Here is a 12,261-nt window from a genome sequence, read left to right as displayed (position 1 = left end):
GTGGAGACTGGTTGTTACTGTGAAATATGGGGAGGAATGGGGTGGATGGTTATCAAAACCTGTTTGAGGTACTCATGGTTGTAAGTTTTGGAGTATTAGTATGAAGGGGGGTCATTTCTTATGGTCCATTTGGTTTGTTGTGGGTTCTGGTAGTTGAATTCAGTTCTGGCATGAGAATTGGTGTGGGGATCAGCCTTTAAAATTGATGTTTCCTGTACTGTTTGAAATTGTCGTGGATAAGAATGCTTCTGTGGAATCATTATTGGAAAGACAGGTGGGGGGGGGGGGGGGGGGGGTGGAGTAGGAATTGGCATGTGGAATTCATAAGAAATTTTAATGATCGGGAGATTGATGAAGTAGCTTCATTTGTCCATTTGTTAGACTCTCATACTCCCCTTGGGGAAGGGAATGATAGGATGATATGGAAATTAATGAATAATGAGGAGTTCACTATGCGATCTTTTTATGAAAAAATTGCGAGGCTCAACACCTTTGCCTTTTCCTTGGAAGGCCATATGGAGGACCAAGGCACCTCGGAGAGTTTCATTCTTTGCGTGGACAACGATTGGGGTAAAATTTTCACTTGTGAGAATCTCATCAAGAAATGCTTTTCAATGTTGTGTAGGTGTTGTATGTGCTATTGTAGCGGGGAGATTGTGGATCACCTCTTGATTCACTGTAGCATGGCTTTTGAGTTATGGAGTTTTATCTTTAGGATGTTTGGGGTTCAGTGGGTTTTACCGCAGAAGCTCCTTGATTTATTATATGAGTGGTGATGTCATGGACCAAATTCGGATATCTGGAATCTTATCCCTTTATGTTTGTTGTGGACTATATGGAGGGAACATAATTGGTGTATTTTTGAAGATGTGGAGTGCATGTCTTCTCAAATACAAGCAACCTTCATCAGTTCTCTTTATGAGTGGTCTTTTGTATCAGGTCTTACTGATAGTGTTATAGAGTCAACTCATATGTAGATATTATCCCATTGTAATTCTTTAGGCTACTTCATGTTTATTTTCATGACATAATCTCTTTTATATAATATTATTTTTACCTATCAAAAAAAAAAAAAGGTCTAGACTAGTATCTTAAAGCTGTAGTTTAGCAGGTTATTATGACTTAATTTATTTAATTGTTTTCAAGTTTTTAATTTTCCTTGGTGGTAGTTGTCACTTGTTTCAAAATAGAACCCTGAAATTTATTTATTTCTAATTTTTTCCCCAATGAATTTTATGTGCAATTGGAAGAGCATAATGTAGTCTATGCTTTAAGCCCATATACTGTAATTATTACACCTATTTCTAATGAGAATGATGACATTTCTGGTCTGTCATATAATGTGAGGTAGCATGAGTAACCCCTCTACTTGTCAAGCCTCTCTGACCCCTTTTTTACGTGTATGCTTCCCTTCTTCCACTGCACTCAAACTCTCTTTTTATCTTCTATAAGTATCTCTCTCTTTGTCTCTCATCTTCGTGCATCACATTTGATTCATTTTGCTTGTTGATTGCCAAATGGTTTTTACTATTGTATAATGTATATATGTATACACACACTTTGGTTTTGTTCTGTTCAATAAGATCACTGGAGTCTTTGCCTTCTGATTTTATTTTTATGTCAAATTTATCTGTTATAATTGCAGTTGGGAAACATTTCAACCTGTGGGTGGTCTTCTGCCACAGCCAGAATGGACTGCATGGGACCAAACTGTCGAGTATTGTGCTTTTGCATATCAGCAGTACATTGTCATTTCTTCTTTGCGCCCTCAATTTAGATATCTAGGAGATGTTGCAATTCCCTGTGCTACTAGTGCTGTTTGGCATCGTAGACAGCTGTTTGTGGCTACACCAACTACCATTGAGTAAGATATTGTTTCTGATCCCATAGTTTCTTGGTTTCTTCAACACCAGTGGCGATGGTTCTTGCTTTTACATTTTTTACTATATAATTTTGGCTTTAGTTATATACTCTATTCTTTTCAGAGGGAACCTATGATTTCAAAAATATGGAAAGATGAAAAAACGTCATCACTAAGTTCAATCTTATATTAGTTGTGCCCTTGCCTGGGACTTGAATACTAAGAAACGATAAATAATCCACATTTTTGTTTCATAAAATGAGTTTATGCAATAAATAAGGAAAAGAATACTCCTGTCTCAAAATAGATGTTTTGGTTTTAAATGGCCTGTGTGTTAATGAAGGTGTTGAATGCTTGTGAATTTCATACCATTGTACTTAAAGAATATTGTACTTCGATTGGGGGTTCTCTTGTAGTTCTACTGTTGATATTTTGGAACTCGTGAGTATTCGTTTGTAATTCTTTAAAGGCACTTGCAATTGAGGATCCTTCTTTCTAATAAAGTATTCGCTTATAAAAATAAATAAAAATAAAAATAAAAGAGGAGAAAAGCATCTATGAAGGAGGAGGAGAAGCTGAAGAAAAAAAGAAGAAAGATATTGATGCAGGACACTGGCAGGAAAATAGGGATAAAAGAGGAAAAGAAGATAAACATAACAAATCCTAGGCATCACCTCTAGCTAAGGGTGTTTGGAATCACCATCAAACAAGAGAACACATTTCCAATCACAAATCTTATTCAAATTGTAATGTCTTCACGATTACAAGAGCCAATATTTTAATAGGGCTTCCAAGATTTCATTTATATGGAAATATGTAATCAAACCACAATTGAATCCCATAAAATCCTCAACATTAAAGACTAAATTTGAAATTCAAATTCAAAAAGAAAACTAGTTCCAAATTCAAAAATAAAATTTGAAATAATTTCGGTGCTCCTTACATCAAATTATCAAATATCTAAGGCCAAACTTTAAAAAAGAAAAAGATAAAGACTGTTAGATATGAATAGGAGAAGATTTGAAGGTGAAGACTCACTTGTAATTTTTCATAAATAATAAAGAATCACATGTAAGGTAAAGCTATAGGTTAGAGAATCATTCCAAATTTAAACAGTGATGGTCTTCTTTATTGGGAAGTGGTCTGAAAGTACCCTGGATAGTCTTTTTTGGGTAAATATAGTGAAGTGATCCACCAAGAGTGGAGAGAAGAAATCGCCACATTCTATATGATATTGGGGATGGGTCTAGGGTGAAATTTTGGCAAGACCATTGGTGTGGTGAGACTTCTCTTGCAGTCAACTATCCTGAATTGTTTAGACTTTGCCGAGACAAGGAGGTTAGTGTGGCTGAGCTTATGAAGCTTGATAATGGAGTCCTTTTTTGGGATGTAAGTTTCTTTAGGGGTGTGCATGCTCGGGAATTGGAGGCATTGGCTAGTTTCATGGATACCATTTATGGTGCTTCGGTGAAAGGGTTTGGTGAGGATAAGATGTGCTAGAAACTAGATAGAGAGAAGGGCTTCCTGGTTAAAGACTATTATAGTCTCTTAGTGGGCTCTAATGACTATTGCTTTCTTTGGAAAAGTATTTAGAAACATAAGATTCCCTCTCGAGTAGCTTTCTTTGTTTGGATTGCTGCTTCGGGGAAGTGCTTAACGATTGACAATTTACGAAAAAGGAGGGTTTGGATATTGGATTGGTGCTACATGTGCAAGTGTAATGGTGAATCGGTTGATCATCTTTGTCTTCATTGTCCGGTTGCAATGGATATGTGGGCTATGGTGTTCGGATTGTTTGGAGTGAGCTGGGTTATGCCGCAATCTGTAGTGGGGCTTTTAGCATGTTGGCAAGGCAGATTTGGTTGTCATCGAAATGGGTATATATGGTTGATTGTAGGTGCTTTGAAGATAAGGAGAGATCTATATTAGACTTGAAGCTATTTTTCTTTAGAACTTTAATGGATTGGTTGTTGCATTGCGGAAACAATCATTTTTATATTTTCTTGATTTCCTAGATTCTTGTAATTTTTATTCTTGATTGTTTGACCCCTTGTACACTCCCTGTGTACTAAGGTGCTACCCTTTTTTATATCAATAAACTTATTACTTATTAAAAAAAAAAAAATTTAATCATTAATAAAGGTAATATCATTGGGCCAAAATTTGTCTCTTGGACAATGTATTATTCTTAAGAATTAACAAAACCAATTGGGCCTAGACTGTGTTTAGGATGGTAATTTTTAAGCTTTGACAATTCAAAGGAATTTTTATAATAATAATACGATGCACTGGTATTGATTGGTACAGAAATATTTTGTTTCCCTCACCAAATTGAAATGGTCTCTGGTAGGACTAGTACGTTATTCACAACTTTGGTGAACGTCCTTAGCATGTAATAAAGTTATTTTTGAGATCATTGTATGACTAGATGACTGCTTTAGGTAGTATTCTTTCCACATCTTTTTAAAAAAAATTAGATCTTTTGTATTTTAAGTTTTAATTCACTATGAGTAGTTTTGATACACTTCCTATGTGTTTGAGCTTCCTCATTTGAATAAAGAAGCCTTTACTTATTATTATTTTTAAAAGGCACAAGTATTAATGGAAAGTAGAAATACTAAATAACTTCCTTAAATACCCTTATTGGAATCTTGTTTAATTTTTTGAAAAACATTAAGGGTATTTTAGGAAAATTCAATGTGTATATTTTCACTTTTTGAGGTTAGATATTTATTTCGGAATCTTGTATTTAAAAGACATTTTCCCCGAAGAGTGATGCATTGTCCATAAGAATTCCTTCATATACACAATATCTATGAATATTGTGTGACATCATAATTAAGCAATTTAATTAAATACATTTTTTTTAATATATCATTATTTTGGTAAAAGAGCATTTCAATAGTTCTCTTCCAGTGCTTGTGACTATATGGATGGATGTTTGAGGATATGGAACATATTATTTTTCCACAGTTTTGTGACTAAGATTTGTTCACATCTATGAGGCGGTGAGTTTTAGGGTATTGTATTTGCTCTTATATGGCTTCTTGTTAGAGTATTTTGTATCCCCCCCTTTCTCTTTCTCCTATTATCTACACTGATGTATATCGTATAAATTTGTATTTTCTTCTTCATTTTTTCCCTTTTTCTTAAGGATCGTCCTTTTAAACTTTTTTTTTTTGGGTATGAAGTTTGGAGCTATTTTTTTCAACCCATTATATGACAATTTATAAGACTATCCTTGTGTATTATTTAAACAAGTCACATGACTTGTTAAAAAGTCATGCGACTAAAACTACACACGGATGATTTCTTCGATTGCCACATAGTAGGTTGGAAGGAGATAGCTAGGCAAACTTTTTCCCTTTTTTTGTTTTGGGGGAGTAATTATATCTTGTTAACTACGTTTTAGTAATTTTTCATCAGTAATAACCAACACTATCACCACCAAAGCTAATAAGCAAGAATTATTGTAATGGAGTTGAAATTGATCAATAAGTATTCTATGCCATTTTGTTGTGCTGTGTTTTCCAGATGTGTTTTTGTGGATGCTGGAGTAGCACCCATTGACATAGAAACAAGAAAGATGAAAGAGCAGATGAAACTGAAAGAGGCACAAGCAAGAGCCATTGCAGAACATGGAGATTTAGCTCTAATCAATGTGGATGGTCCCCAGTCTCTTACACAAGAAAGAATATCATTGAGGCCCCCAATGCTACAGGTTAATAAATCTTTAGCCTCCCCCCACCCCCGCCCCCTTTTCTTATTGGGAAAAATGGTAAATTGATAATTTATTTTTCCTTTAGTTGCCTAGAAGGATTTTGCACCTTGTTTTGGCAAAAACCTCTGAAATTTATTCTAAGTTTCTAGAGACTAAGTTTTTTTATTTTAAATGATAACATTTATTAGGTTAGTTTAACATAATACTTTTTTTCCCCCAATAGGAAGAAATGCTGAAATAAACCTTAAGTTTAATTAGTATGACTCAAGAAATGTACATCCATCAGCTTGTTAATATTTGGGAGTTTCATCAGCCTTTTGTTTCTGTATAGTTTTTAATGAGCTGTGGATTGTGAATTGCCCAAAGATGTATCTATTCTTATATATATATATATATATTATTCATTTGTAGTTTAAACCATGCGAGAATAGATCTCATTTGCTTCTAGTAAAAAAATTTGTCTCCTTTTCAGGTGGTGCGATTAGCTTCTTTTCAGCATGCTCCTTCTATTCCACCTTATTTAACAATGCCAAAACAATCTAAAGTTGATGGGGATGATTCAGCAATACCAAATCAAATTGAAGACAGAAAGGTTAATGAGATAGCTGTTGGTGGTGGAGGGGTATCTGTGGCTGTTACTCGTTTTCCAACAGAGCAGAAACGACCAGTTGGACCACTGGTTGTGGTGGGTGTCAGAGATGGAGTTCTTTGGCTGATTGATAGGTAATTAAACAACACCCCCTTCCCCCCCACCCCCCAAAAAAAAAGGTTTCAATACCAAACACAGAGTACTGATGTCCTGTCAGTCAGAGAACTCCATAATCTCTAGCATATAAGTTCATCCCAATTTTCAAAGTATACAATACAAGCATGTTTGATAACCCTGTTGGTGGTTGTGGCATAGTTCCTGTGTATGAATCTATGGAATTAAATCTATATGAATGAAGGTTTGAACAGCTTTTTCACTGAATCTTATACTAGATACCACACGTAAGGACTAGGACCTAATTACAAAACTTGACCCAAATTAAGACCTAAGAGTTACAGCCTTTGTACAGAACTCCCAAGATTACAAACTTACAGCTGACTATTAAAAATAACCATACTGGAAACTTTTCTAATTGCACCACTTCTCATTTTCGCTAGAGAAAGTTTTTCCAAGCCTGCACAAGCCTGGGCTTATATGCATGCTTCCTCTTCTTGTTTCAAGTTTCACTAACTAATTGTCAAATTAAATTTCCTATGGTGTCTCCTCTCTCTAAAAATATGTCCAATGTCACTGTTATATGTTGCACAGGTACATAATGACTTGCATGTATGTGTTATCTAGGCTTTTTTTACAATGAATGCACAAAAATGTTTATAGCTCTGATCATCCAAAAAGGAAGGCTTGTAGGAAGCCTAGACATTCATAAGTTTGATTATGTGATCAATTTGCTGGTTGAGCTAGAGGTCATTGGCAAATCATAAAATAATATTTAAACAAAGAATTCAGACGTATAGAATTCATCTAAATAATAAATCTCCCCTTCCCTTTAAAAGTTAAATTATTCCTCTCTCTCTCTCTCTCTCTCTCTCTCTCTAAATTGAGGAGATACATTCCAAATGAGGCTATCAGTATGTTGACTGCAAGCCCCCTCCAACAAGCATAGACTATTGTTCCCACTTGCTTAGGCTTGTTCTTTGATAATAGGATAAGGATCCTCTCTATTTCCAAGTGAAACTGAGAGTGTCCATTTAATGGGTAAGATTTAAAGTGGAGTAAATGTAGGGTTAGATTGTGCCAATTCATTTAAAATTTAACTATGATTAAACTATACTAGAGTTATAAATTTTTGAATGAGTTTCCACAATCTAGACCCTGCATTTACTCCATTTCGAATCTTAACCATTAAATGGACACTCTCCATTTCTCTTGGACATGGAGAGGATCCAAATCCGTGATAATACCACCCCCTTAAGAGCTTGGTTTACTAAAGTTTGTTCTGTGTATTGCAGCCACCAATTCTAACCGATGTAATTAGTTTTGAGTATTTGTAAAAAAAGAGGGGGGGAAGGGGCAGGTGTCTTTAAAAGACCTTTTAATTTTCTACATTATTTATGTAGTGATCTATTCACAGTTTCTTTTTGGTCACAAGATTAATATTTACATGTGAATTCTCTTTGTAAGGTACATGTGTGCTCATGCCTTATCTCTTAGCCATCCTGGTATTCGCTGCCGGTGTCTTGCTGCCTATGGAGATGCTGTTAGTGCAGTGAAATGGTATTTTTTCTTGTTTTTGTTATTCGCAGTATTGTTGTTGTCGTTCTTGTTATTTATTGTTTCCCTCTTTGTTTTTCGACATATTTATATAAATCTAGGTATGCTACAATGTACTTTCTTCTTGAGCAGGGCTAGTAGGCTTGGCAGAGAACATCATGATGATTTGGCACAATTTATGCTAGGGATGGGATATGCTACTGAAGCACTTCATTTGCCTGGAATATCTAAGAGGTACCCTGTGTAAATATTATTCTCTCCACTGATTTAGATCACAATGCATATTGTTATTTTTTATACTTCAAACTGTGGAACAGAGTTCTTTTGTATGAAGAACATTTTATCTGTGGTAGAAAAGATTCCTGTATCCGTTACTGTGGTTGATTTGGCAAGAACCTTTTTTCTGTGTTGGACACTTATGCATCCTGATAATAAAAAATAAATTTAATAATAACTAGAATAAAATTCATGTCATTCCAAAGTGACTATGCGCCAAATAAGTGCGGCAAAACCATGTTGATTCTTCGTGCATTGTGATTCATGACTTCTCATCTGAGAAGATTCTACAGAGAGTGAATACACATTGCAACTCTCTTCTTAACTTTTTTTCCCCATTTCTTGTTCTCATTGGTTATTCTCAGCTGTAATTAATGGAAAAGTTGACGGGTAGTGTATTCTTTTCCTAGCGTAAGATGCATGGGCAAAATCTGATCTGTTTGCATCTACTTCTTACCCCAGTTTCTTAAATTTCTAAAAAAGAATCATGGTTATGTACTTATGTTAGTAATTCAAGCTGACGTCCATACGGAGAGTTCTTAAGTTCTTGTTTTGTAAGCATAGATAAATATGTTCTTATTCTATTCTATGATTTGTAGGTTGGAATTTGATCTGGCTATGCAGAGCAATGATTTAAAAAGAGCTCTTCAGTGCCTCCTTACAATGAGCAACAGCAGGGATATAGGACAAGATACTCCTGGGCTCAATATGAATGACATTCTCAGTTTAACAGCTAAGAAAGAAAATGTTGTGGAAGCTGTTGAAGGAATTGTGAAATTCGCAAAGGAATTTCTAGATCTTATTGATGCTGCGGATGCCACTGCACAAGGTGAAATTGCTCGTGAAGCTCTTAAGAGGTTAGCTGCTGCAGGTTCTGTAAAAGGAGCCTTACAGGGTCATGAGTTAAGGGGACTATCTCTGCGTCTTGCTAATCACGGAGAATTGACCCGGCTAAATGTAAGGAGTCTTGTTCATGGGTGATTCTCTTGCATGTTTTATCCTTGAGCTATTTGATGCATGCTATAAGTATTTTATCATTTTCAATTTGCATAATGCCAATAAATTCTAACCCAAATGGCATCCCTCCCTGCCCCATTCTCTCCCTAGGCCCTTTCCTCCTTTCTCCCCCGGAAGAACCTGTTGAAGGCTGAGCTTCTCTTTGAAACCTACTGGTGGCATATGTTACTATTTTTTAAAACAATGAATGTTGCATACTCCCATTGTCTTAAAATGTATGTTAATTTCCTTCTTGGGTTTTCTCAAAATATATGTAGCTTTCCAGAAATAAAGAGTTCATACTTCTTCAGTTTCAGTTTACCTTTGTTAAAAGGTAATTTTTTTTTTTTTTTTTTAAATACTTATAAAAAAATGACCTTTCCACAAGTGTAAACAAAATCTTTATTAAAAGTCTTGCCACCTCCAATATAAAAGTAAAGGAAATTTGAGAATGATCATCATTTTATTACTTACGTTTTTATAAATGAGTTTGCCATCTCAAATGTTATATGTATAATGACACGGAGAGTATTATTTATTTCAGTTTTTCCTTCTATGGGTGTGAAGGGGATGCTAAATAACTCTTTGCATAACTGCAGTTACAAAGTCATTTTAGTTATTTTGGTCATGTCTAGTGGGATTGTGCCTGTGCACGAGTGTGCTACTTGGAGTTGGATAAACCATGAGGTGATAATTGAGGCCAGAAATGAGCCTACAGGTCATCTAGAGGTTCAGAAATATCTTAGAGAAATCATAGTTTGCACAAGGAACCTGCAAACCTATGATGGATGAAGAATACTAATGTGTGGAGATAAGTGATCTGTGTTCATTTAGCTAATATTGTGGCTAGGAAAAATATTCACGATCTTGCATGGTAAGACAAGTCACCATAGTGTTGGATCAGTTTTTGAAATTTTGAAATGGGAATCATAGTGTAGGTCTCCTTGTCTTTAGTCAGAATGTTGAGTGGTTCAGGTCACTATGGAAGGCAGTAAGCTGGAAGGAGAAGGATTCTACATCTAGTTTGATGTTTCTGGATTGTGTGTGATGCAAAGGAAGAAATGTTGGACTATTCTTTAATCTGTAAGGATCAGAGCAGAAACATCAAGATCGTTTGGAAAGTATCATCGTTAGCGTTTATAAGGAGAGTAAAAGAACTATTGAGAACATAATTGCTAGTACTTAAGCTTAAGGGTACTATTTTGAATCTCTCAGTCCACCTCCACCTGTTGGTAAATTTCTTGCCTCACCATGTGAAAAGATATTGGGGTCATATACCTTCCATGGCTCCTTCATGAGACAGCTCACATTTTGTTGTTTAAATGAATAAAAATTCAGTTATGAATAATGATTGCATTAAGTCTTTTCACCTTTTTTTTTTGGCCAAAATTTTCTTTGTTTTCAACCATCAGTGCCACAGATGTTTAGCAAGTCATGATGTTGAATGATTCTGATTTTACTCTTCATAATGGATTTCTTTATTTCTGTATTCTTACCTTAACAAGAAATTTCATGCATGTACTGCAGGGTTTGGTAAACAATTTGATCTCAGTTGGCCTGGGACGTGAAGCAGCATTTTCAGCAGCAGTTTTGGGAGACAATGCTCTCATGGAAAAGGCGTGGCAGGATACTGGGATGCTTGCTGAAGCTGTGCTTCATGCACATGTACAACTTTATTATTTTCACCTCCCCTTCATTCTGCACTGTATAATGCCTATTTATGAGTTGTTAATATAAACAGTTTTAACCCTAACTTTGGTACTTTACCTAACTTTGTGTGAATATCTCCAGGCCCACGGTCGACCGACAATGAAGAATTTGGTTCAAGCTTGGAACAAAATGCTGCAGAAGGAGGTTGATCATACTCCATCAACAAAGACAGATGCTGCTTCTGCCTTTCTGGCTTCCCTGGAGGAACCCAAGCTTACAAGTTTGGGAGATGCAGGGAAGAAACCACCAATTGAAATTTTTCCTCCTGGGATGACATCTCTATCCATTTCTATTTCTGCACAGAAAAAACCAGCCCCTGCTAACCAGAGTTCACAACAGCAACAAGGAAAGCAGTTGCTATTAGAAGCACCTCCTGCTACCACACCAGTGAGTGCTCCACTCCAGTCAGACTCCACACCTGGTAGTGCTCCGCCTCAGTCAGAATCCACAGAGGCTTCAGTGAGTGCTGCACTTCAGTCAGAATCCACACCAGCACCAGTGAGTACTCCCTTGCAGTCGGAATCAAGCGAACCTGTTCCAGACAATAGAGCCCCTGGAGCATCATCGGTGAGTGATCCAGTTTCAGTACTTTCAGGGGCAACTGTGCCAGAAACATCTACAATTAACTCAACACTGGCAGAGGCGCCACCCCAGGCTCCAGAGATTCTCGAAACAAGTATTCCGACTACATTGCCAATGAGTGACCCACTTGCTTGAATAGCAGATTCTGCTAAACTGTTTGGCGTCAGCATAGAGCATACATTTTTTTTTGGGGGGTTTTGTTTAGTTTTTGCTTTCTTTTTTGCCCCCCCTACTGATTGGTCTGATGTATACATTGCCTTTATTGTATAAAGTAGGCTTTGCTGTCTGATGTAATTTGAAGAGCAAAGAAGAAAATTAATTTGCTACATGTTTCAGGCTTCTGTAATGTTCCTGAAAATTGGATATATCTTGCTGTCATTTTTTTTAAAATTACTATAGCTGATTTGTATTGATTAATGAAAATTATTATTTCGATTGCTTTTTTCCTTTTTTGTATTTTTGTATATCTAAATGTTCAGTACTTGGAGGAAAATCATTGTCTTACATAAAACATATACTAAAACAGACGTGATTAGATTCTCAATATGGTTCTTATAGGCCTTATGACAGTCAATCATGCCACTTTATCCTGTGAATTATATATATAAACCTGTGAATTTTATTCAGAAACTGCTAATGAAAGTACATCACGAGATAAAACATGTTCAAACACGGGCTCTTCTCAATCCATGTTACAAAATCCGAACTGCCGATAGCACGTTTTGCTAATAGGTATGCTGGTTGATTGCTTTGTCTGCCAGCATGAGAAATTTCTACGTGCCTGAAGATATAAAGGAAAATTCAGAGTTCCAGTGGTCACCACTGCAACACAGATGAGGGCAGTGAGAGTTTTCC

At 36.0% G+C, this 12,261-nt stretch overlaps 1 protein-coding gene across 1 annotated transcript in view; it reads left to right on the top strand.

Annotated features, from left to right (window-relative positions):
* LOC112041166 (uncharacterized) overlaps positions 1–11,852 on the top strand; it is a 28,173-nt gene extending 16,321 nt beyond the window's left edge. The window contains exons 13-20 of the mRNA XM_024074067.2: positions 1,646–1,864; positions 5,396–5,582; positions 6,055–6,305; positions 7,753–7,845; positions 7,975–8,076; positions 8,718–9,075; positions 10,642–10,779; positions 10,906–11,852. Of these exons, the coding sequence (XP_023929835.1) occupies positions 1,646–1,864; positions 5,396–5,582; positions 6,055–6,305; positions 7,753–7,845; positions 7,975–8,076; positions 8,718–9,075; positions 10,642–10,779; positions 10,906–11,541 (1,984 nt within the window). The 3' untranslated portion in view covers positions 11,542–11,852. The remainder of the gene's footprint in view (positions 1–1,645; positions 1,865–5,395; positions 5,583–6,054; positions 6,306–7,752; positions 7,846–7,974; positions 8,077–8,717; positions 9,076–10,641; positions 10,780–10,905) is intronic.
* Positions 11,853–12,261: the final 409 nt, after the last annotated feature.

The sequence above is a fragment of the Quercus suber genome, unplaced genomic scaffold (genome assembly GCF_002906115.3).
Source record: "Quercus suber isolate HL8 unplaced genomic scaffold, Cork oak 2.0 scaffold_1, whole genome shotgun sequence".
In the NCBI taxonomy this organism is placed as follows: Eukaryota; Viridiplantae; Streptophyta; class Magnoliopsida; order Fagales; family Fagaceae; genus Quercus; species Quercus suber.
Note: the sequence above shows the minus strand (reverse complement) of the source record. Positions and strands in the feature narration are given on the sequence as shown.